General features: G+C 37.9%; 1 protein-coding gene across 6 annotated transcripts in view; it reads right to left on the reverse strand.

The window, feature by feature from the left end:
• Positions 1-645: 645 nt before the first annotated feature.
• Positions 646-25,879, reverse strand: part of LOC129240465 (uncharacterized) — a 130,802-nt gene continuing 105,568 nt past the window's right edge. For all 6 annotated transcript variants that reach the window (XM_054876307.1, XM_054876299.1, XM_054876283.1 and 3 more), the window contains 4 exons: positions 6,939-8,613; positions 5,384-6,860; positions 5,003-5,316; positions 646-1,704 (listed from right to left, as the gene is read on the reverse strand). In XM_054876307.1, the coding sequence (XP_054732282.1) occupies positions 1,517-1,704; positions 5,003-5,316; positions 5,384-6,860; positions 6,939-8,613 (3,654 nt within the window). In that variant the 3' untranslated portion in view covers positions 646-1,516. The remainder of the gene's footprint in view (positions 1,705-5,002; positions 5,317-5,383; positions 6,861-6,938; positions 8,614-25,879) is intronic.

Raw genomic sequence — 25,879 nt, forward strand, 5'->3', positions numbered from 1 at the left:
TTTTTACTATTTTTATTGGTTGCACGTAGAGATTATAAATAAATATATTCAGCGAAAAATTATTTACAAAAAAAAAATCATTAAACCTATAGTAACAGCGGAGTAAATAAAATGTGTGTGCATATGTGCTAATATGTGTATGTTTGCTTGTATGCATGTATGTATGTATATATGTGTATATATGTAAATGTCAGTATATATGTATGCATATGTGTTTAATTACATAGTGTTAAATAAGCGGCTTAAATACAAATTGAAAATATTATATATGTATAATTGTTTTTGTTTTTTGCTTGTTTTCAATTTTTCTTGCACATGCAATGCAAAGAAATACAGTGTACATACATATGTATGTATGTGTATATTACAATTTAGAAAAAAAAATTATAAAGTATTGAATAAATTTTTTTTTAATTTTCGGTTTTTTAAATTTCATTTTTTGATTAAATTTTCTTCTTGAATTGACTGCCTTAGTTCAGTTTCAGTTTTTCGCATTGTTTTTATCGATAAAGCAAAAAGTACTTCTTACCATACTTTTGTTCAACATGTAACAACAATCGAGAGATTTTCAAATTCAACATTCATTCAGAGCATAAAAATTTACAATTTACCGTAAAGAGCATAAAATGTACCCATGCAAATGTATTTTGTTTTTGTTTTGTATTTTCCTCTTTTGCACAACTACTGCATTAGACATAGTATATAGTACGTGTAGGTGTGTATGTGCATGAACATACATATGCCTAATCTCCTACTCGTTCGGGCTATGTGTGTGTAATTGCGTTCGCTTTTTATTAATTTATTTTATTCAATTTGATTTTCCAACTAGCATTGCTCGTTTGTTTTCAACAATTTAATATTCATAAATACATAACTACTATTGGATATGATAGTTGCAATTGCTATTCGGCATCGATGAACATTTTTTCAAAAGTGAAAAAACAAAAAAAAAATCGATTAGCGTATAATTTTTGAACAATTCGTCTTTCGTTATTAGCTGCATATATGTTTGTATGTAAGTATGGTATACGTATAATTGTACATATGTATGTATTTTGCGTTTTACACATATTATTGTTGAATAATTTCCATCTTTTTGATTTTTCTTTGATTCATAAGCAATTAGCGCGAATTTGTTAAATTTATACCTAAAATTTTTGTAAAATTCATTTAAAGTAAAATTTCAAACATTCTCACTTTTAAAAAGTGTTTGTTGTAAATATAAACATGCAAATAATTAACTTTCACTAATTATTTAATATTTTCAGCACAAGCTGAAACATAGTACTCGTATGTATGTATATTTGACTTGTCACATTCAACGGCATTTCAGTGCTTAAGGCCACTCTCAACCAATCAACCAACCACTCGCTGAAATGCTCGTAAGTGTTGCTATTTCAGGAACGTCTTTTTTCTCCACCCCCACTTTTCTCAAACATTCCACCAACATTTCGCTCTAATTCATTGGCAGCTGCATTAAGTTATGGCTCGATTTATAGTTTTTTCTCTTTTCCCCTCAGACGCAGCTGAATTTGATGCCATCGTCGCTGGAGTAACAATTCTGGCAGTGTAATTTGTGATTGCGTACGCGCACATCCGTTCCGTTAAGTCCGTCGCCGAGCTGTACATGACACACGCAACATTTGAAGCAATTGATGTGATAGAAGAGCAGCAGAGATTCGATGATCATAGCGGCGCCACGTCCTGGTTTATGTGGGAGAGTAGTAAAAGAAAAGTTAGTTTATTTATGCACTTTGGAGAGAGGATGCATGTATGTTTGTATGTTTGTGTGTGTGTGTAAAATACTATGTAGTTTGTGAGAATTCATTAAATTAGTTGTTGTTCCTTCAATTCCTGTTCAATATATGCACACCACAAAAGCTAACTGCTGTGTAGTATTGAAATAAATTTGGCACAAAATAAAATTCATTGTGTTTTGCTGCGACTTATAAGTAAAACCAACTTCGAAGGTAAGTATGTAAGTTTACAGCTGCATTTGATTGTGATTTTTATCAGATCTTCAATTCTTGCTTCCTAGATTTCTCAGTCTCGAAGAAATAATTTTCTGTACTATTGAAGTCTATCTTTTAGTTTATTTAGATATAAGTTTGGCCCTGTGCTCCACACTGGCAGTCTAGAAATTTATGAAGAAGTTTGTAATTTAAATTTGTACATAGTTTCATTATTCTCTAGTTTTAGCAGTCAACCCGAGTTCATGTTTTCTTGACTGCTTAAAATAAATAACATAATTAAATAAATTTGACAATAATTCCCTAATACCCTTTTTGCAGTGCTTTGAGTTCTACCAGGCATAATTGAATCAAGCACGCAGACATGACGGCCCTTTTTCGTTATCTTTGGCATAGCAGGCAATCACAAGGTTGCGCAAAATCAATCAACCCACTTTGTTTTTTAATAACTTTGTTGCTAAATGCAAAAAAAAAAATGATTTTGATTGCTGAAAATCTTTATTTTGATCTTCATGCGCTCATCTGTTTATATACTGCGGCTGTCTAGTTGACAAGTGCCAAATAAGACTTGATTAAGGCGAATCTATTAAAGGTGGTGTTGGTAAATCAGCTGATTTGTTGTTTTCTTTCGCCGTGTCCATGTGACTGTCAGCCCGGAATGAAACAAGGCGAATTCATTATTTGTTTTCTAGTTGACAATCAAACTTACAGAACAATGTCGTTGGCCTAGTGCCACCACCTTTAGTGAATGCGCCTTGGATTTGACCCACGACGCCATTTGCAAATATTTAAGAGCTTGAGAACTCACAAGCTACAAAACGGAAATATTGCTGGAATGAGTCTTTACATGGTTCGTCCATTCAATCAGACCAATTTTTGACTACTTTTTGCAATAAATCTAAATGAGCCCAATTAGCAAAAAGGGACGCAATCGAGTTACTTCGCTCCAATGCTTGCACGACGTGTATATTATAGGCATGTAAGTTACGATCTTCACTTAAAATTTTCCACATAGTTGAAGAGCAAAGCCCAACAAATTGAGAACGACGACGAATCGAGATTTCGGCCTCTTCTCCAACAATTCGCTCTATGAGTTTCCCGCACAGATTTATTTATTTTAAAAGTAAATTTCCATAATTTGGAAGGTTTGCTCTGGCACTAAACGATTCATGATGATTTGCGTACGATTTTTTTTCTCCTTGTTCACTCCACTCGGGAGCATTGGGCCTCGACAAGGCTTGTCTTGCGTTGGTTTCGTTAATCTGTTTGATTTCTGATAGGGTAGGTGATTAGCCTGCCGCTACTGCATACCTTACTGAACAGAAAAGTCAGCATAGTTTGCCATTATTAGCTATCAAACCACAGTTATCGATATCAATAGTTCTAACGCAGTTAAAAAACACCCGATATAATTAGCGCTTACACCCTATGCTGAGTGTTTGGCTGACCTTCTCCTCGTATTTGTTGTGTGCGGCTTGATTTTGTTTTTTCCACAAACGGAGGGACCTACATTTCTATGCCGCCTCCGGACGGCAGCTGGTTTTTTATGAAGCAGAAATATATTCAGAGGCTTACCATTGTCTGCCGAGGGCTGACCTGTATTACATAGAAAAAAAAATTCTATTATTGTATTTTTGATTTTCATCCACTATCGAATGGTCAGCACGCACCAACCCAGTTTGTTTGTTTGTTAACAGTAAGAGTAGTCCCGCCAGTGTCGGGCATATTACCGGTCATCTTCGTCTAGTTCAGCTAAAGGTAGGCCCAGGAAACATGCTGTTTCGACGGGTTGGGTCCAGGGGGAGAGGGGTGTTAGATGAGTCGGTTTTAGGGGGCATGTGAAAAGGTGGTTAGTGTCGTGCGGGGTGCCTTCACATGCCGGACATATGTGTATGTTTGGTATGTCGGGGTTGATTCTGGATAAGTAGGAGTTTAACCTGCTACAATATCCAGAACGTAATTGTGCCAGTGTTACACGTGTCTCACGAAGAAGCTGGAGCTCTTCATCTGCTATAGGTGGTGGTTGGACTCCGATTACGGCATTCACAGGACGGGAGCTTAAGAAGGTGGTGACGGACTCACGGTGAATGTGGTTTATTGACTGTCTAAACACTGTCAGGTCCAGTAGATTACGGTCAGTTTTGTCCTGGATTGCGTCAGCGTAGTTTAAGAGAAGTTTCCTGACGTGCCTGGGAGGCGGCTCAGGCTCTGTACCGCCAGAGAAAAATTTTCAAACACGCATTTTTTACCGAATTAGCCTTATCCTCTACTCCTCTTAAGCAACTGCTATATCGCGCCTTGGAAATACGAGTTTATCGTTGGTCTCTATTTAAAGCTCACTATTTTTACTATCTCACTACCTTTCAAAAGTGTAGTTCCTAATTTTGATATATACATTTTTTGCTTTTACGTTTCCCGTACTAGCAATCCTTATAAGAACTATGCCACCAAAAATTCGAAAACATACATTGCGTTTTTTTAAGATGAACATTACACCCAAACTATGTATTTGAGAGCTTTATGTACGCGACGGCAAGTTGTCTCCGTGCAACCGTTGGCGTCTGCGCATTGCGGAAAGGCATGTAAAGAAGAAATGTTTGCATTAGAAAATTGTAAACAGAAATCTTACGATCGTTTGAAATTGGCAAATGCAGCGGCAACTCTATTGACTACACAATGAAGGCAGAAAAACAAAGATAAAAATATGTACAATCAAGAAAAATTCAAGAAAAACTTATGTACGCATATCAAACACGAATTACTCCACATATACATATGCACTTGGGTACACCGAAGAGCGATAATGACTTTGAAGCCGATCGTATTGATATCTGTATGTATGGATGTCCCAATGAATGATTTCTATTGACTAAATATTATATTAACTCATCTAGAATGACAGCTTCGAAAGAAGTGATGCTCGGTGAGCGATTAATGTCAACTACGAAAATACTTGATTCAACTCGATTTTTTTACTTTTTAAAGGAATTTGAAATTTAAACACTCACAACCAACGTAGTAGCAAATTTTACCTAATTCGTCACCACAATGCGAACACTTCTTCTTGCCGCTGACACTCAACACTTTGTCTTGTTGTTGCAGCTGTTGTTGCTGTTGTTGTTGCTGCTGTGCTTGTGCTTGCTGATGCGCCGGCGAAGCGTTCACATTGGCTTGTGGTGGTATTGCGGCAATGGGCGCGCCAACGCCACCACCACCACCGCTAAGATGGCGCTGGTGTGACGGCGTTAGCGGCTGTGACAGCTGGTGCTGATGCTGGTAGTAAGTGGAGGCAGCATGCAGCGGACTTTTATCTGAAACCGCGCTCTGTGTGTTGTAGTTGTCAAATCTGTAAAATTAAAGCATAAACAATTAAAAAAAAAATTGGAGTTTGTAGTTGATTGCATTTAGCTTACCGTTTTCGCTCACCAATGCCCTTGCTCTGCACTCGCTCTGTGAGCGTTTGTATAATTGAATCAGGCAGTGGTTTGCCGTTGCCATTAGCGCTGGTGGCGTTCTTCATGCCACCACCACCACCTACAGCGCTGCTATTCTGCTTGTGAACCGGCGTTGTGCCGGTCGAACCACCGCAACGCTGCTCAGTAATGCGGCGCTGTTCGGCCTCCTGAACTAGCCAGTGGTTGTTGTAGGCGTGGTAGGCTTCTGGCATGGATTTGCGCTTTTGCTGGTATGCGGACAGCCAAGCGGGATCGTTGGCTAGATTCGAGTCGTACGATTTGCGCTGCTGCACTTGCACCCAGCCGTCGGTGTACTTGGGCTTTGGTGTGGCGCTGAGCGCATGCAGCGTGTTGCGCGACATGTTGCCAGGCAGCGCTGCATGTCCATTGGCGACGGGTGCTAGCGTTGCTGTAGTTATGGCGCTAATGCTGTTGCTGCTACCGCTGCCACTGCTGTTGCTCAAATTCTGCGTGGACTGATGGTGGTATTGGTGATTGGTGTAAACGGTATGTCCGCGCGGCGCTGCAGTGGGAGCGGCAATTTTTACCAGCGATCCGCCGTAACCCTGTGCGTTTAAGCTGTGCCGTTGCGCTACAAAGTGATCGGGTGCATTGGTTGCAAGCGCGTTGGCTGAAGTAGCCACGTGCATGGCACGCATTGGTTTGGTTGGCGGTGTGGGCGGCAACATGTGTCGTTTGGAGAATTCTTGCAGGTCGGACATGGACTTGCGATAGTCAATGTCTACCTGATAGTACTGTTCTTGTAGATTTGGCACATTTGCATAGATCTGCTGCGGCTGTTGCGCAGCTATCAACGGTACGCCGAATTGTTGTTGTGGCTGTTGTTGAATGCTGTGATGTGCGGCAAGCGCATACTGCGGCACGGCTGTGTGGTAGGCCAAATTTGTGCCGCCATTTGGTAGTGGTAGTCCACCGGCCACTGACATGCCCACGCCATTGAGGTCCTGCAATGAACGACGATTGGCGGACATTAGCATTTTGGCGCCATGTTGTAGCTCTCGACGTGCCATATTTTCGCGTAGCATCAAATTCTCGCGTTGACGCTTCAACTCTTCCTGCTCCAGTTGCAGCAGTTCGCGTTCTACGCGCAATACCTCCTCTTGCTCGCGTATCTTCTCCTCGATAGAAAGCATTTTGGCAGTGGCTGTGGCGGTGGCCTCTGTCAGCGATTTGGTGGCCGCAGCAGCGACGGTGGCGGACTCGGTCCATGATTCGGCGGAGTTGCCCTTCACTGTTTGCAAAAGCGGTGTCTGTGCAGCAGTGAGCAGCGCTTCATTCTGGTAGATGAGTTCATTCGATTTAAGACTATGAGGCGGTGAGTCCATTTGCCGATCGTTGTCCTCGGAAGAGTTCGTGTAGTGTTCGCTACTCTGGCGCGAATGATTCTCGGAGACACCCGAATCGCGACTCTCGCCTGAAATGCAAAGATTGAATAAATACGATTTAAGTATTTTTTGATTCATCAGACTGTAGAACAAATTTCAGCACTCACCTGTATCTGAGCTGTCGCACAGTCCCGCCTTCAGGTACAATTGCTTCTCCAAGCGACGCTCCTCCTGCAATAACTGAGCCATGTCTGGCGGCGGCGCCACCGTCAACTCCAAATAGCTCTCCTCATCATCAATATTCGTCGTGTCGATACCCAAGAAACTCGAACGTTTATTGCGTAACTCCTTCTTGATGCGCTTCGTCGAGTTCATGCGCTTGATGGGTGGCGAAGGATGATCACCAGCTAGACCGTTTACGTGTGGTAGGCGCGATGAAATCGTCTCATATGTATTGTCCGAAGACCAAGTGTCTGTGTTATTGTCAATGCTGTCGACATCATCGAATGGCGGCGGAGACTCAACGGGCGGCGGTGGTGGCTTCTCTTTTGGCGGCTCCAAATTGAAGCTGCCATTAAGTACGGCACCAGTGCCACCGGCCAAAGTGGAGTTTTCCAACCCAGTGTAGAAAACTTCGATATTCTCGTAAAGCGGCACCGGGCGCAGATGTTTGGGTGCGTCGTAGTAGGGCTCGCTAGACTTGGGCACTTGATAGTAGGGTTCATGATCTACCAGCTCCGTTGGGTTGTGCACTAACGAATCTGAGGCTAAGGCTGAAGGGTTGTTGACATTTGGCAGATTTGAGGAAGTCATGGTTGCTAAATTACACTCGGATTGCTGTGTTGTTGGTGTAATTTGAGTAAATACGGTTGTTGGCGTAGTTGTTGCAACTTGCGTTGCTGCCATTGATGCAACACTGTTGAGAGTAGCATGCGGTTTTTCGCTGGCTATGAGCGAAGCAGTAGCAGTAGCAGAAGCTGTTGTGTTTGTGGTTGTTGCTGTTGCTGTGGCTTTCGCAGCTATGCCGTTGGCTGTTGTTATTGTTGTAGCATTAGCGCAAGCATTTGTTAGATCAATAAGAGTTTCATTGACATTATTTGTGTTGTTGTTATCGCTAGTGTTATAGCTATTGTTGCTGTTAGTCAGAGTACTTAGCAAATTATTGGCGTTATTAGCTATTGAATTATCACTAATATGATTACTATTATTATTATTGTTGTTGTTGTTGCTATTATTATACTTGTTTACTTGATTGATTTGATTAACAGTTTGATTATTGATGTCATTGTTCACCTTGTTGTTGGTGTCATACATTGCGCTCACCGGAATGATTCGTGTCGCTTCAGCATCTACTTGTCGCGTAGATGCGGCTGAGATATTCTCGTAAATTGGTTCCTGCGCGATGAGCAACTCGCGAGCTACTTCGTCCGCATTATCAACAGCATTGCTGTTGCTGTTGTTATTGTTATTGTTATTAGCATTACAAGTGAGTTTATTGCTCAGTTCATCATAGTTATTTGTTGTGTTGCTATTGCTGCTGTTTACGTAGTTTTGTAGAGTTGCTGCAGTTTCTTGTTTGTATTTGAGTTTCTTCTCTTCGTCGGTTTTGTTCGCATTATCCTTTGGACTCAAGCAAGTGACTTGTGCATTATTGCTTGAAATTGTTGTTGCCATTTCTGTTGATGATATTATTGTTGTTGTTGTAGTTAGTTTTTCTGTGATTTTATGATTGCTCTTAGCAGTGTTCAATGATTTGGTTGTTGCTTTTATTACTGTATCATTCATGGTGAATTTGCTCTCTTTGTCAATTGCTTCCAGCGCCAATTCAAGTGCTTCGTTGATCTGCAGGGATACCGTTGGTTTTTTTTTTTTTTTTTTTTTGTTGTTGTTGGTTTTTAGTTTCATTTGCGTTATTTTTTTCAATTTTGCATTAATATTATTAAAAATTTTGCATTTATTTATTATTAATTTTAATTGGTTTACCGGCACAGTCACACAATTCATATTCATAGCCATTTCAAATTCAATTTCGAATTCAATTTAGATTTCAGTTTTGCAATTTCAATCGCACATTAATTGAATAATTCAAATTAGCCAGTCAACAAGCACAATGAGTATATGGAAAAAAGACGAAATCATGAAATTAATAAATTCATTAGTTGTTAAATACATATTTTCCATCAAATGAATCAAAGAACTTAAAATTAATTACAAATAAATGAAAGCAAAATGGCATGCAAGTACGCATTCTAAGTACAATTAATGCATTTATTAAATATGAAAAATAATAATAATTAATAATAATTATTAACAGCGTGCAAAACCTTTAAATAAAATTTCAATAAAACTGCGTTACGTGCTTTAAGCGATAGGTATTACAAAAGCTTTAGAGACATTCACAGAGAGCAAACAAAAAATCAATTAAAAGATGGGGAAGGCGCAACGAGTACTGAAGCTCAATTAAAAATATGACACAAGTGCAAATACATACATACATATACGAGTATGTGTATATGCATAGGCGCATCTGTCCATGTCACTATGCAAATATGCAACTGTAATCAATTTGACTTCAATGTGAGCAGGTGGACAGACAAGTAAGAAATTAGTTTTGGAAAAATTAAAAAAGAGGCAATAAGGGAGGCAGCCAATAAATACAAACACATGCAAACGTAGCACGGTGACAGAGAGAGACACACAAATCCCAATGTAAGTGAAATATGAGAATAATTATATGTATTCTAGATATTATGTTAGTAGAAATTTCACAAGAAAACAATAAAAGTAATAGTACAAGGTGGCGCAAAATTAATCACTCTTTCGAAAGTTTAATTGGCCCTTTGCTCCTTAATGGAATAATACCACTATATGGACATACCCTATGATCAGAAAGTACCGGGGGAATGTTTAATTTAAACGAACCGCGCACGTGTGAACCGATCCATATTTTTTTCTTATGTTGGTAGGGCTGTAAGACACACTTTTAATTGCCACTTTTTAGCGCCATCGGATCATAAGTGTCTGCCTGTACGTCGCAAACGGCCGGAAATGTGGGCAAACAATTCTTGGACTTCGCATGATGATAACGCGCCATCGCACCGAGCCCAAATTGTGCAGGATTATTTGACCAAACACCAAGTAAATACCAGCGTACAAGCACCGTATTCACCTGATATGGCCCCGTGCGACTTCGTTTTCTTTCCCAAGTTGAAGTTACCATTTCGTGGAAGGAGAATTCAGTCGATAGAGGAGATCAAAGAGAATGCGACGGAGGAGCTGAAGGCCATCCCTTCGTCGGCGTACCAGGGGTGCATTGAGGACTGGGCTAAAAGTTGGCACACGTGTATTGCTTCAAACGGGTCATATTTTGAGGGAGATAAACAAAAATTGGTTGAAATTTTACTCTGTTTTGTTTTATTTCAACATTTCCGGTACTTTCAGAGCATAGGGTATATAAGTATTTATATCGCAAGATTTATAACTATTGCAAAAAGCGTCGTACGCCAATCATTTTTGACGCTTGTCAACTACCAGCTGCAGTATACAAACAGAGGAGCAATAGAGCGCGTAAAGCTTAAAAGAAAGATTTCCATCACTCAAAGTCATTTCATTCATCAATTTTTTGTTTTTGGTTATTTAGTAAAAAAATTGATGATTAATTTTGCGCCTCTTTAGACACGAAATCATGCACGTGCAATAATAAATTGAGATACCAAATAATTTTCCCACATATATTCCACAAAATTGACTGATTGATATTGATTAGACAATAATCAAAATCGCTCGATTAGGGACAAATAAAAATCAAGACTTTTATGATCCAGATACATTTTGTTTGCTGCTATTTTTGATTGGCTGACATTTATCCATAGTAGAGGATAATCAGCAATAATTTATTAAGAAAGTCGAATACAGCAAGGATGTGTTGAAATTATTGAAATATCTTAATTGAATGATTCTGCAGGGTAAACAGGGTGGCCCATCCGACGTTTGAAACTTCAAGTAATGATTTTTTTTGAATGCGGTTTTTCTTTTTATTTGAAAGCACAGTCCTGACTGTAAATTAAGGATTACCATTTCATTCAAATTATTTGCACGGCTGGGCTTGCCTCATAGCTTCATACTGAGATCTTTGTTAAAAATTCGCCTCAAAGAAGTGCGTGAAATGTACAAATAAAAATAAAATAAAATATTGGGCATAGGAATAAGTTTTTCGTAAAAGAGGTGTTGCTGCTGATACTATTTTTGTGTTCACTTTAGCAATAGACTGGTGATTGGAAGGTGTATATGTGAGGTCTCAATCGCAGTAGTTGAAGTTCTGTATCAAATTTTGTGTGAAAAATTAAATTAAGTGCGCGGATGCATTCCGAATGTTGACTGCGTTATACGGACAAGCTACTTTGGACCAAAGCAACGTTTATCGGTGGTACAAAATGTTCTCAGAAGGTCGAGAAGATGTGAACGTGCCGGACGCCCTAGCACTTCAACAACAGACGAAAAAATTGATGAAGTGAAGAAAATGGTATTGGCCAATCGTCGAATCACCGTTATAGAAGTTGCTGAGGACCTAGATATATCGATTGGCCCGTGCAATTCAATTTTTTTCAATGATTCGGGAATGAGACGGGTTGTCGCAAAATTCGTACCAAAACTGCTCAATTTCGACCAAAAGCAGCATCGCATGAACATTGCTAATGCGATGTTGGACTCTGTCCGCGACGACCCAAATTTGCATTTGAGGGTCATAACGGGTAACGAATCGTGGGTTTATGGTTATGACATGGAAACCAAAGCTCAATCATCTCAATGGAAGCTGCCGCACGAACCAAGACAGAAAAAAGCGCGCCAAGTTCGGTCGAATGTAAAAGTTTTGCTTACCGTTTACTTCGATTGCAGGGGCGTTGTGCATCATGAATTCTTGCCACATGGTAAAACGGTCAATAAAGAATATTACCTGCGAGTTATGCGCAATTTGCGCGAAGCAATCCGCCAGAAATGCCCGAATTTGTCGAAGAACAATAATTGGCTCTTGCATCACGGTAACGCCACTGCTCACACATCGTTGCTTGTGCGCGACTTTTTGGCCAAAAACAACACACTAATGATGCCACAGCCACCGTATTCCCCCGATCTGCCCCCCTGTGACTTTTTCTTGCTGGCGAAACTAAAGAGGCCCATGAAAGGACGTCGCTACGCCACGATTGACGAGATAAAGTCGGCATCGAAGGAGGAGCGGAACAAGATAAAAAATAATTTTTTTAAGTGCTTCGAAGATTGGAAAAAACGTTGGCTCAAGTTTCTCATGGGTATTACTTTGAAGGGGGAAAAATAGATATTAATGAATAAATAAATAATTTTTGAAAAACACAAAATTCGCGATACTTTTTGAACACACCTCGTATATTGATCAATATTTACTGTAATACACTCCATCAAATACAACTTGTAAAGAGTGATTTCGACGCGTTTAAAGTGGCAATTTCAAAGTGAGTGATAAAGATCGAGAATGGGGCACCGAAAAAATTGAAAGATACACAACTACAAGAATTATTTGATGAAGACGAATGTGGAACCCTTGATGATATGTTTGTATGTCGAACCCTAAATTATATTTGAAAGAGTTGGATGTTGACAGATCAGCAGTCGGTAAATGTTTGCACGCGATGGGAATGGTCCAGGAAGCAGGTACTTGGGTGCCACATCAATTGAGAGAAAGAGGGGTATCGAGAGACGTTTGGTGACGTGTGAGATATATCTTGAACGGCAGAAAAGAAAAGGGTTTCTGAAAATTTCTGGAAAAATGGAACTATTATGATATTATGGGCCTACCAGGTGAACCAAGTCCATCGACAACGAAAAAAATGCATGCTGCAAAGATTATGTTGTGTATCTGGTGAGACCAGAAGGGTGTCATCTATTATGAACTCCTTAAACCATCTGCAACCATCACTGGCGATCGTTACCGACTGCAGCTAATGCGTTAGAGCGTCCAGCTCTCGAAGAAAAGTGGCCGGAATGGGACGGTAGATATGACAAACTGATTTTGCTGCATGACAACGCCAGGCCACACGTTGCTAAAGCGGTTCAGAAATATTTAGAGACTGAATTGGGAAAACTTGCCCCATCCGCCGTATTCGGCAGACATTGCATCTTCGGATTACCATCTGCTCTGATCAATGCAGTCAATCCTTATTGGAGAGCGGTTTTCTTACGAGAGCATCGCAAAGTGGCTCAATGAGTGGATCAAGTAAAAAAAACTCGAATTTTTCGTCAGAGGAATTCGTATGCTGCCTGAAAGATGGAGTAAAGTTGTACTTTCCTGTGTTATTTAATTGTTTAAATAATTCATAACTAAGAAAGGACGCAAACTTATTTCCATATATACATATATATAATTGGCGCGTTGTTGATGTTGTTCCACAAATGGAGGAACCTACAGCTTCAAGCCGACTCCGAACGACAGATATTTTTATGAGGAGCTTTTTCATGGCAAAAATACACTCGGAGGTTTGCCATTGCCTGCCGAGGGACGACCGCTATTAGAAAAATGTTTTTCTTAATTTTGGTGCTTCACCGAGATTCGAACCAACGTTCTCTCTGTGAATTCCGAATGGTAATCACGCACCAACCCATTCGGCTACGGCGGCCGCCAAAACTTATTTCCATACCCAATTAAATAAAAAGAAAAAATAAAAACTTCAAGTCGTCATCAGAATTATTTTGTTATTTAAGATTTGTCAAAAATATTCAAATAATTTGCAAATAAACTTTTCAATACCAGCCTACATAGTTTTTATTTGTATTTTATTCTTATTTCTGCAGCTTACACAAACTTTGCGTAGCACTAAAATCAATGCAAATTCCACGAAGAAAAAATAAGCCTTAAAGCTTTTAATCAATCAGGCTGTTTGCATCAGACTAAATATAACAAATGTAAATGCAATTATTTGCACACACACACAAACACGCTCATGTATGTGAATATGGATTTATTTGGATTTACTTTGCACACAGGTAGTCACACATATGTATACCTATACATACAAATACGTAAGTACGTATGCAGGTGCTTATTTAATTAAATGGCAAGCTAACATTTGGCTGGATTAATTGGCGAGTGGCTTCTTTGAAATCCCTTCTAATGCCAGGCTGGGTTTTCACTGCAATACTTTATGTGAGCACATACATACTTACATACGAGTATGCACACCTAAATGCATGTAAATACACACCTCCGTATGTACATTAGACTGTACCGAAAAAAGCGAGTAGTTTTGGAATTGTTCTAGAAATCATTCAGTTAGAGATCACTTTAATAGTTCATACCTACTGCCGTTAGGGTGATAAGAACAACAGTAAAATGCCTAGAAAGTATTGAAAGGGGTGCTAGTCTCTGCATAAGCGGGGCATTAAAGACTACACCCACGGCAGCGATGAATGTCATGCTGCACCTATTACCGATTGTGGCCTACAGCAAACAGCTGGCGGCGAAATCGGCACTTAGGTTAAAGGAATCTTCCAACTTAGCCACTAACAGAAGAGGTCATGCAAGAATACTAGACGAATACCCCTTCCTACATCAAACGACAGAATATTGTAATTCAGTGGAGTTGCATTTAAACACATCCTTTACCACAACTTTTCCAACGAAAGAAGATTCGGACAATGGGGTAATGGACAATAAAAGCGGAATCAGCATCTACATATACTGATGGTATCAAGCTACATGATCAAGTAGGCGGAGGCCTTCATTCTGAAGGAATGAATGCCAACATCTCATTCCGGTTACCGGGTTGGCTAAATAAAAGTGTCCTCACAACAAGAGATATAAACATATATTCAGATAGTCAATCGGCCCTGAAAGCTTTAAAATCGCCTAATATTAAATCGAAGACAGTAAAAGAATGTATCGATGTTTTGACAGAACTATCACAGTACTTTGTAATAAACCTGCTCTGGGTGCTAGGTCATAGAGACATAGAAGGCAACTGCAAAGCAGATGAACTGATACCTATACCTTTAGTAACTTGCAAGATGCTTATAGATCAACACACTATCAGTGCTGCCAACAGGCTATGGTCTCAGTCCCTGACCTGTGTAACTAGTAGAATGACGTGGCCGGAGTGGAACATGGGCCGTACAAACCGACTGTTGAAACTAAACAGGAAAAACATGAGAAATCTTCTCGGGGTCCTAACTGGACATTGTCTGATTGGCAGGCATGCCAGTAGACTGGGAGCGCCCCATAACGACTATTGCAGAAGCTGTAACGACATTGAAGAAAAAGAGACTATAGAACACTTTCTTTGCGGGTGCAAAGCTCTGGATAGAAGAAGGCTCAATATTTTAAGACAAAGCTTGCTGAAAAACTTGGCAGAAGTAGCCAATATAAAAATAACAAGTCCTGTTAGATATATCAAAGCCACAGGTTGCTTCAATCAGGACAATGTAGAGTGAGGAGAGGGGACATCCCCGGTGGTATCACAATGGGCCTACAGCAGGCCTAGGTGTGTCAAACGACAACCACTATACCTACCCACCTACCTACCTAGGGTGATAGAATTGCGGTATGAAGGATAAGTACTAAAATGGTGTATCATACTTCATCTCAATTAATTCTGGAACAAAAAAATTGCCTCCTTCAGACAAAACCAGCGAGATTTGACGAGAAATGGCGGTCCCTAAGTTTGGGTGGAAAAATTAAATTTGTTTTTTAATCGAAAAACTTCATTAGCAAAAGTTGACTGAGTTTCGGCGAGCTTTAATAGGCATTATGAGCGTCACGGTCATACCTTTGCGTGATAGTAACTAGGATCTGGTGGGTAAGTACTAGAACGGGGTACTTGAGACCAATGAAGATTATAACGAAAACAAAACAGTCGTCTTGAAGCAAAAACATTGATATATCATACTTTAAGATCCGTCTGTTAATGGTGCGCTGCGGATTTTTTATAATTGAAATAAAAATTTAATTAAGAATCCAAGAGATGTTTAACACATTTTTTTGGTATTTTTGTATGTAATGGATGAGGATAAGAATTGAAATCTTTCGCAAACGTCCGCTTTATTTTTATAAAGAAAGTGTGCAGCGAAAAGATACTTAATAGTAAAGTAAAGTGAAAGTGGTTCTTGATAGCTGAAGTGCGATGTCAGTGCCCAAAACAAGCTCGTGTCCCTGGTTGTTTACATGACGTCAAATGGCAAAACAACCGCTTATAGCGAATGCCATTGAGACACGCGCAGACAAAACAGTTACAGAACGTGCCATCTCAACTAACGAAATGCGAACTATTAGAGCTATAACCGGTCAAATTCTATGAGATTTTATGAGGAATTAAAGCATAAGAGAAATGTGTGAAATGCTCGATATAGTAAAATGGAGCCACAAAAGAAGACGAGATTGGGAGCAACATATCCTCAGAATGACCGACGACCGCTTGGCAAAATACGCCCGCGAAGAAGACCACTAAAGAGTGCTAGACATAGCGATCAACATCCGATCAATAATAACATTGACTTTTGTATTGCATATTAATGTGTATACATTGTGTCAAACAAATTTGGGGAATTGTTCCTTTAAAACAGCGCGTTACACATATGTCAAACTTACAACTGTCCTCTATTGTAGTATATCAGTCAACCGCAGGAGTGCTCTGAGATTTTCACTATGGATAAAAATATGGAACACAGAATTTGTCTTAAATTTTATGTTTTGAACGGGATTTCGTGTGCCGAATCGTTGAAAATGCAGCAGAAAGCCTATGGCGAGGCTTTTGCAGAGGGCCAAAGTCAAGGAAATGGTGCTGGACAACTATCATTTAAATTTGAGGGAGGTAGCTCGAGACCTTAGCGTACCTCACGAATCAATTCGCAATATTTTACACCATCAATTGGGCATGAGACGCGTGGCTGCTCGACTCGATCCAAGAGAGTTGAATTTCTTTAAAAAAATTCATCGGAAGAAGGTGGCTGAAGACATGCTTGAGCAAGTGAATTCAGACCCAACGTTTATGCAGCGCATCATAACAGGTGGTGAGACGTGGGACGCCGCTTTGAGTCGATAGAGGCCATTAGGGATAATTCGCTGAAGGAGCTGAAGAAGATCTCTTCAAACGCGTTTAAAAGATGCTTTGATGAATAATTGTTGGCATATGTATGTATACCTATTGCTTCGAATGGAGCCTATTTTGAAGGCGATAAAATCAATTTTTGATAACTGAACAATTATTTTGCGTTTTATTGAATAATTCACCGTACTTTTTTGATAGAATGTATAAGCTTTTGTTAGAAATAGGATAATATTTGTAAATAAAGATGAAGAAGAAGACGAAAAAGGTCTTTAATTAACCGTACGGGGCTGCTTTGTAGGGATACCTCCGCAATATTGTTGAACAGAACTTCTGTCCAAATTTTTCTAAATTTGAAAGTTGAAGTTGGAAATTTTGTTTAACATGATTTTTGTAAAAGAATAAACAATATTAAAAAAATAAAAAAAAATCCATTTGCAGAAACATTGCAATTACATTACATCATCATGCGCTCAGTTATGTTCGCAACTGTACCTACAATGCCTGTGGAATAAGGTTTTGCAACTTTACAGCGGCTGATAAGCATTTCTTGTTTTCTTTCAATTTCAGTTTATTTGCTCAGTAAAGTAAATATTTTATGACAAAGGGGTGAAATAAAATAATTGAAAAGATAGAATAGTAAAATAATTAGCTAATTCCAAGTGACCCGATTGAGGGTTTGGCTATTTTCTGATAATAAAATATATGGAAAAAAATATTGCACAAGTAAATTATTTCATTATATAATTATGTAGCTAAATTAATTCAATTTTTTATTCCTTGTTGAATTATACAAGTAGGTGATATTCTCAGTTGAAAATAAAACACTATTTGAGAAAAACTTCTTAATGCATATTACATCGCTCCTAGTCGGATCATCATGTAATAGTTGAATGGTTATGATATAATATTATTTTCTTTTGTTTAAAAATTTTTTATTAGACACCAATCATGAAAACTTTATATATGAAATTAAATCCGGTTAGTTACACCATTTATAACTCAAGGATGGCTGGACCGAGTTTTATGAAATTTGATTTGTTTACTTTTTCTCCGCTCTGAATAGCGGAATAACTATGGAATAATAACGGAAACAGTCTTCTTCTTATTAATTGGCGCGATAACCGTTTACGCGATTTTGGCCGAGTTTAACAAAGCGCGCCAGTCGTTTCTTTCTCGTGCTAACCGGCGTCAATTGGACACACCAAGTGAAGCCAAGTCCTTCTCCACCTGATGTTTCCAACGCAGAGGAGGCCTTCCTCTTCCTCTACTACCACCAGCTGGTACCGCATCGAATACTTTCTGTGCCGGAGCGTTTGTATCCATTCGGACGACATGACCCAGCCAACGTAGCCGCTGGATTTTAATTCGCTGCGTTATGCGAAAAATATCACTTGTTTCTTAGATTGTTTGTGGAACGGCCTTTTGAGGATATTTCGAAAACGAATAGTAGCAAGATGAAATTGCCATTAATGCCTGAGCCATCTGAGTCACTACATTCATTGCTTGGCGGTACAATACCACAATCACGATATTTTGGATGAATCGAACGGATTGATCCGCCAAATTTTTGCAATTTTATCTCAACGCAGACGGACAACATCAACAAAGTACTCCTGAATATCATTGCTAACCACAAAAATCTCGATTAGAGTGAACGAGCTATTCGAAGTATAAAGATGTGGATCACAATTCAAAATCATTCCTCGGCAACTGGATTTCTGCATTCCTTCAAATCTAAGCAACTATCCAATAGAATTTCTAAACTCATTGAATCTGCAAAGCTTGTCAAAGCTCTATTAAAACTATGTAAAGAAAAGCTCTTGGTCGTGAGAAAAGTAACTGACGATGTGATTCATGCGACAACACTGAAAGGAAAATTCAGACGTGAGGCAGTTCTCATTCCGAGGACCGATCTGTCCTACGCGTCTGAACGAAGTGAATCGGACACGATCAACAAATAACAAAACTAATCCTTCAATGTTCGTGGGCTGCATGAGTGGCCTAAAAATGAATGTTTCTCTCACGGTCAATTATAAGTAGCATGACCACATGTCGGCAAACCATCCGCTTTATCTTTTCGCGCGCATGAGGCATTGTAATTTACACGAAACTCGACACAGAAACGTACTCTGAAGTATTACAAAGGCTAAATGGGCGAAGGGCGTGTACAATTCCCATTGAAGTGAGTAAGAAACACTATGAGTAAGGCTCGAATGTAGACCTTATTTTAAATTGATTTTCTCGAAGAAATAGTGATGGTGTCAACGCCTGTGTGTCTAGAACCTGTGCTGAATTAAACTTAGTCTTTAATGCTTTAGATTTTGATTTCACGCAATCAAGACCCACTTTAGTTAAATATTTGCGTATGTTTTTCTCTGCGCCAAATCACTAGTGCTTTATTAAAAAATATAAATAAATAATTGGCGCCTACACTTCTTTTAGATGTTTGACCGAACTCCTTCTCCTATTTGTGGTGTGGGTTTAGATGTTTTTCCACAAATGGAGGGACCTGCAGTTTTAAGAGGGGAGCCTGGCTTATAAGGTCAAAAAAATCAATTTTTTTTTCGTTTTAAGCGATTCCTAATATATTTCAGAATATTCACACAAAGTTAAAGAGCCTAATTCTCAATATTTCCGTAGATACAAAGCCAAAGGTAGGCGAGCGTTAGGTAGTTACGCTGTGACCGGACAGCTATAGTACAAACTTTATCTTCTTTTCTCGACTTTTCATTTTTATGATTTCTTTGAATTGGCGTACATGAATGAAAAAAAACTAATGAACCTTTTGAAATGAATCATAGCTTGTTCCCTTCAGTATTAAATTCTCTTCTATTTGAACTAACAAAATAGATAATATAAAAAAAAATTTTTCAAGATTTTTATACCAAGTTGAAGTGAATTTTTTTTATAGAAAGACATTTTTGTCTTTAAAACCTCAAAAAAGTTGAAATTTTGGAATTTCTCTCAGTTGTCTTAGTTCATCTAGAATAAAAAATCATTATAATTAGAAATCCATTTGAATTTTTTGCTTTAGATATTATAATAATTACGAGCTGTATCTTGTACGCCAGTTGGAAACTCAAGCGTTGCAGCGCTATACTAATTTCTATGTTAAACATATTTTTCAACTTATTTTAACCAGTACAAAAATTTTTTATACTTTTAAATAATAAAGATAGAAAAAACTTTGCAGTGCTAAGTTAATTTTTTCTTTAAAAAAAAAAAGATTGCAAAGAGATGCAATTTTTAGACCTCATAAACCCGGCTCCCCCCTTAAGGCGACTCCCAACGCCACATTATTTTTTATGAGCAACTTTTTCATGGCAGAAATACACTCGCAGGTTTGCCGAGGGGGACTGACTTTTTTATCTTACTTCATGTCTTTAATATTTGTCCTAATTTTACTTAGATTAAAGTTAGCTGTGTTGTCTGTAAGAATTCAAAGCTTGAAATAAAAGAATAAACTGAAAATCCTGAGGATTTTATAAATTCATAATTAACTATTAAACTTTCATTTAAAATAGCAAATACCTGATTGAGACACTACGTCAAAATTTGCACAACCCATTCATAGGTACACAGCTGCTTACATGTAATACGATTTCATGATGCGAAGTTGTCTATTTTCACATACATGAAACTTATCAGCTTAACTGAGTACACCTTAATTAATTTTTTTTGTTTTTTTTTTGTGCGAATCATACAATGATAGGACAGATATGAGAGATACGCGACGAAATGCAATGAGTGAGTAAAATGAAGAAATAAAAAGAGCTAATTAGATTAAGCCCAATGACGATAAAAATTTATTAGCGCTAAGTTTGTTGCTGGAAAATAAACTCCGATGAAAAGTAGGATAAAAATTTCACCAGCTTACCATTGGTTTGCGATCCATCCAATCTAAAGAAGAGACGCTGTGTAAACTTTTGCACACAAATACTTTTCGTAATTTGCTTAACGCTTGAAAATCTAAAAATTTACACTGTTTACGTTTTTTAACGGTATAGTGGATTAATTAAGATAAAGTCAGTTTTTGCATTTGTTAGTAGACACTTGCGTGGCTCATCTTTCATATAGTAAAACACAAGCCAAGAAATTATACACTACACCGCAGTTGGATATTTTTACCAAGAATACGTCGCACTTCTTGAAATGGCTAGCGCACGAATGACCCAGCAAAAGAATCTGGCACTACATCAGCGGCAGTTCGAAGGCGACTGGCTGGGTGAGTGAATGAATGAATGCAACTAAACTATTTCAGTAGGGCATTAAATGGGCATTTAGATAAAGCAAATTGCTGTTGACATATGACGAACAAATAGAGAAACATAGCAATAGCACAAATGATATTTGCTTTTTTGCTTTTTACGACAATGAGTAATGAAATTAAGAGTTGCGAAAATTCAATGGACATACAAGTGTATGTGTGTGAGCGTAGGTTGAGTGCACAAATGTGCCGTTGGGGTAGTTGAAAAGGTTATTTTAGTAGGTGTTTTGCGCTATTTTCAAATGCGCCTACAAGTATGCTACTAGCAGCGGCACTTAGCATAGCAAACGGCAACGTACGGCAATGATGATGACGACGGGTTATGCGCCTGCCAGTATGCAATGAGCTGAGGAAATAAACTTATTTTTGCATTTTGTGCGTTGATTTTTTTTTAATTTTTAACTTTTTCTTCTAATTTGCGTTGTACTATAATATTATTTATTTGTGCATTTGCCATTGCTACGTGCTGGGTGCATATTGTATTTTGTCTTATGCGTCTAGAGGTGGCATTAAATGGTCGTTGAGGTTCACTAAACGCAGCCCCTAAGCGGGTTTCTCGCATTACAAACATGACATTTGACGTTCGAAAGAAATGGGTGAAGAAAATTGTAAAAAAAGATGGCCATAAGATAAATACATACCACGCATACGTACATGTGTGGGTATGCTTTGGTATGAAAAACATAAAAAGAACAGCGCAAATGAATGCAATTTGTGTGCTGGCAGTTAAACATTTCAAAGGCATGCAATAAAACGCAAAAGAAGCGCCAAGTTATAAATTACATACAAGAGGGGTACATACAAAGAGAACAAAGGGAAGAGGCAAACATTTTTAAATAAAAAAAAATTAAATTTTAGCAATGGAAACAAGTAGAAGAGAAGGTAAATAGCAATGAAAACACATAGAGGAAACTTAACGGAAAGGGACAATAACAAAACACAAGGCAAAGCACACACATAAATATATAGAATTTTCTGGTAAATGCACACATAGTTTTTCTTTCAATAAATCCGCTTACCTTTGGCATTGCATAAAAGCTTTTGCTGACAGAAATTTTGCAAATTTAACTACTTTAACGCAAAAGTAGTTGAGGCGAGCAACCGAAAATAGTCAATGCAATTTTTTTGTATTTTTTTTGTGACACCGTTATTCCAAATGTTGGAAAATTTTCGCAAATTTTTTCAATTCGTATTTTCCGTATGTGTCATATATTTTTTTTTAATTTTTTCAAGCGGTAGAATGCAGCGCAGCAGTGCAGAACATAGAGCGAGAAGAAATGTTGCGAGAGCAGAACGCGGGCAGATTTTATAAATGTTACACATACATATATATATATTTTGTTTATATTTTTCAAGTCATAAGCGTTGCAGAAGTGAAAAGTTTTTCGACATTTTTTAGCATACATTTGGGCGTTTAACGAACGAACATACGAACGAACGAGCACATTATGCGCAGGCATGTAAAGAGAGATACAAGAAATACATATGTTTGTATGTATGTATACATATATATAGAGCAGACTTTATGCAGTAAACTACACTACCGTACATTAGATTAAGTTATTATGCAGATACACACGCATACATATGCAAATATGTATGTACAGTAAATGTGTACTATAAACCTAAATTTATCTAAAAATTATATTGAGTGCAAATCAATTAGCGCATGTTTGAACAGATATGATTGATTATAATTAACACATACACAAATAATATCTAAAATAGTTCTATAATAATCAACAAGTGGCAAGAAAATTGTAAGTCCTGCCATTCAATCATTAATTAACGCGCATCGTATAAACTGCACGTTTATATGTATAAAAAAGTAATATAAAAAAATAACTAATTAATTCAACGCAAAGATAAAGTTAAAAAATGTTCACTATCAACTGATAGATGAGGTGAATACCAACGGAGGCCAAGTTATGCTGGAAACAGTCACCGACGTACGTAGTCCCTTACCGCAGCCCGCAGAGAGCATAAACTTATCCCGTAGAGAACAACTGCGTTCTTTTAATTACATATTTACACAATACATCGGTTTGCGTGTGTATGTGTTTGGTTGTATCTACACAATGTTGCCATTAATATTTTTGCGTACACACTTTTTCACACATCCGCGTTATCAGTTAAAATTTTTCATTGTTTAATAAACCAAAGCCAAAAACCAACAAATGCAAATAGTTCATTTATATATAATTAACATTAATCAATATTATTTTTAAGTTTAGCCAATAGCCCTGGTAGCTAGTGCTGTAAATATATTACTTTATAACTTTAATTATAATTTAATAAATAAAGAATAATAATAATATTTTTAAGTTATTTTAACAAAAATTAAAATTTTTCCCAGTTTATTTTGTGAATGATTTCGAAATGCACTGTTTGGCAACACTGTGTGGTGAGAGAGCAATCCTGAGAGGAATTTTCAAAAATCCTGCTATAAAATCTACGATACTACGATAAGGAAGGGACATAATTTTTCATTTACATGGGGCCCTCATTAATTTGATCGTAACAGCTGAGTCGGGATTGCGTTTACGTCGGTGATTGTTTTCAGCATAAGTAATACTAAAACGGCCTCACATCCAGGTTATGCCTACCCTAAACTATCACCAAATTCTTTAAATATTTTTTTACAATTCAATGCCGGAATTTCTCTTCAACGCAAAGAATCAATTCGAATTAAACTGCTTTTGAATATTATTATCAAAGGGGCCGTAGTAGACTGTGTTTGGTAGGTGAATTTGACACTTTGCATTATATTTACGACAGTCGATACCACATTACTGAAACGACCCTGATTTATATCTGACCTGAGATCCTCACTCCAGCAGCATTCCCCTTACGCATGGTGAAAAGATTATAGAGATGTAGATCGTTATTCGGCTCTCAGCGAATTTAACTCAGAATCAGCTAATGTCGCTTGGGGGTGTGTTTACAAAAAAACTGAGATTATGTTGGTGTTATATGAAAAAACTCAACCAATAACAACACTTCGTTGCCATCTTAACAACGACTGATTGGACGAGTGTGTGAGTACATGTTAAATGATCGTGCCGAATTCCCGAGTGACGTGGCTGCAAAAGCTCCCCCGCACCCCCATAACTTTCTTTTTCACCATAGTTAAAAGGCAAACCTGGTAAATCATTATCTCTGTTATGTTGCAACAACAACAACTGTATTTGTTAGGCGAGGAAGTACATACCAGGTTTGAGGGGAACTTTGGATTCTACGTCATTCGTTTTGTGTTTCACTAAGCTAAAGCTAAATATCTGTAAAATTCGCTCAGAGCCGAGTAACGGTCTGCTAGGTAGTTATATATATATATACTAGGCCGGGTCGATTTGTGGGGGAGGCAAAAAAATCGCCCATTGCTCTGTGAAAATCATATTCTAGGGATCAAAATAAGAAACTTTGTCGAAGGAACCATACCTCTAAAACGAATTCTGATGTCCCCCAATTTGGGTCGAACTTTTTAGTTTCTTTTCTATAACTCACTTAAATTAATTATTCCGTTTACATATGTTATGACTAAATAAATTTCTTAAGAGAAAAAATAGATATTATTATAAATAAATAATAAATATTATTATAAATAAATAAAAATAAAGAAAAAACATAGCCATTTAGCTGATTTTTTCATGTAAAGGCCAAAAATGGTGATATTTTTAAATTGGGGGACATCAGAATTCGTTTTAGAGGTTTAGTTCCTTCGGCAAAGTTTCTTATTTTGATCCCTACAATACGATTTTCACAGAGCAATGAGCGATTTTTAAATCGACCCGCCCTAATATATACATATATATATATATATATATAATTGGCGCGTACACCCTTTTTGGGTGTTTGGCCGCACTCCTCCTCCTATTTGTGGTGTGCATCTTGATGATGTTCCACCAATGGAGAGACCTACAATTTCAAGTTGACTCCGAACGGCCGATATTTTTATGAGGAGCTTTTTCATGGCAGAAATACACTCGGAGGTTTGCCATTGCCTGCGGAGCGGCGTCCGCTATTAGAAAAAGGTTTTTCTTAATTTTGTTGTTTGACCGAGATTCGAACCTACGTTCGCTCTGTGAATTTCGAATGGTAGTCGGCTACGGCGGCCGCCTGCTAGGTAGTACACCTCTAAAAATCTTTTCACTATGTTTCCTAGGTGTTGTTTTATTAGTTTACCTTTCTCGACTGTTAGTGTTAGCACTTACGCGGACTTTTACAGAAAATGTGTGCGGCTAAATTTATTTAGATGATAGTAGAAATAACAGTGGGGGTATAACATCCTGTAGGTGTGTTTAACGCCTCACCTGACCACGAAGAAGCGAACGCTATTAGAAAAAAAATTTCTGTTATTTGTTGTTTGAAGTCCGGTGGTTTTAACCTGGACAGAAATCGTTGAAAGCTTACAATTTCAAGTACGATAAATTTTAAAATGATGAAATACTAAGCCAGAAAAAACAATTTTTGTTTGGAGGTACCCAAATTAATACCTTAAATAGGGTCCAATATACCAAAGCGGCATGAATCTTTAAGCAGGTTATTTCGCAAAAAAAACGCATTTTATTGATAAATCGTAATACTGTTTTTTTCGTCAATTATCGCACAAATGCCGCTTATCTTAATTTTAATTTAATAGCAAGCTCCTAACCGATTTTACCTGAAGTGATGAAATTTATTTTATTCTTTTCTTCTTTTATTAATTTCAGTTTTATCCTAAATGCTTTACACTCCGCTACAGTGTATCGCATCAGTAAACGTATACAAAAAA

The sequence above is a fragment of the Anastrepha obliqua genome, chromosome 1 (genome assembly GCF_027943255.1).
Source record: "Anastrepha obliqua isolate idAnaObli1 chromosome 1, idAnaObli1_1.0, whole genome shotgun sequence".
NCBI lineage: Eukaryota > Metazoa > Arthropoda > Insecta > Diptera > Tephritidae > Anastrepha > Anastrepha obliqua.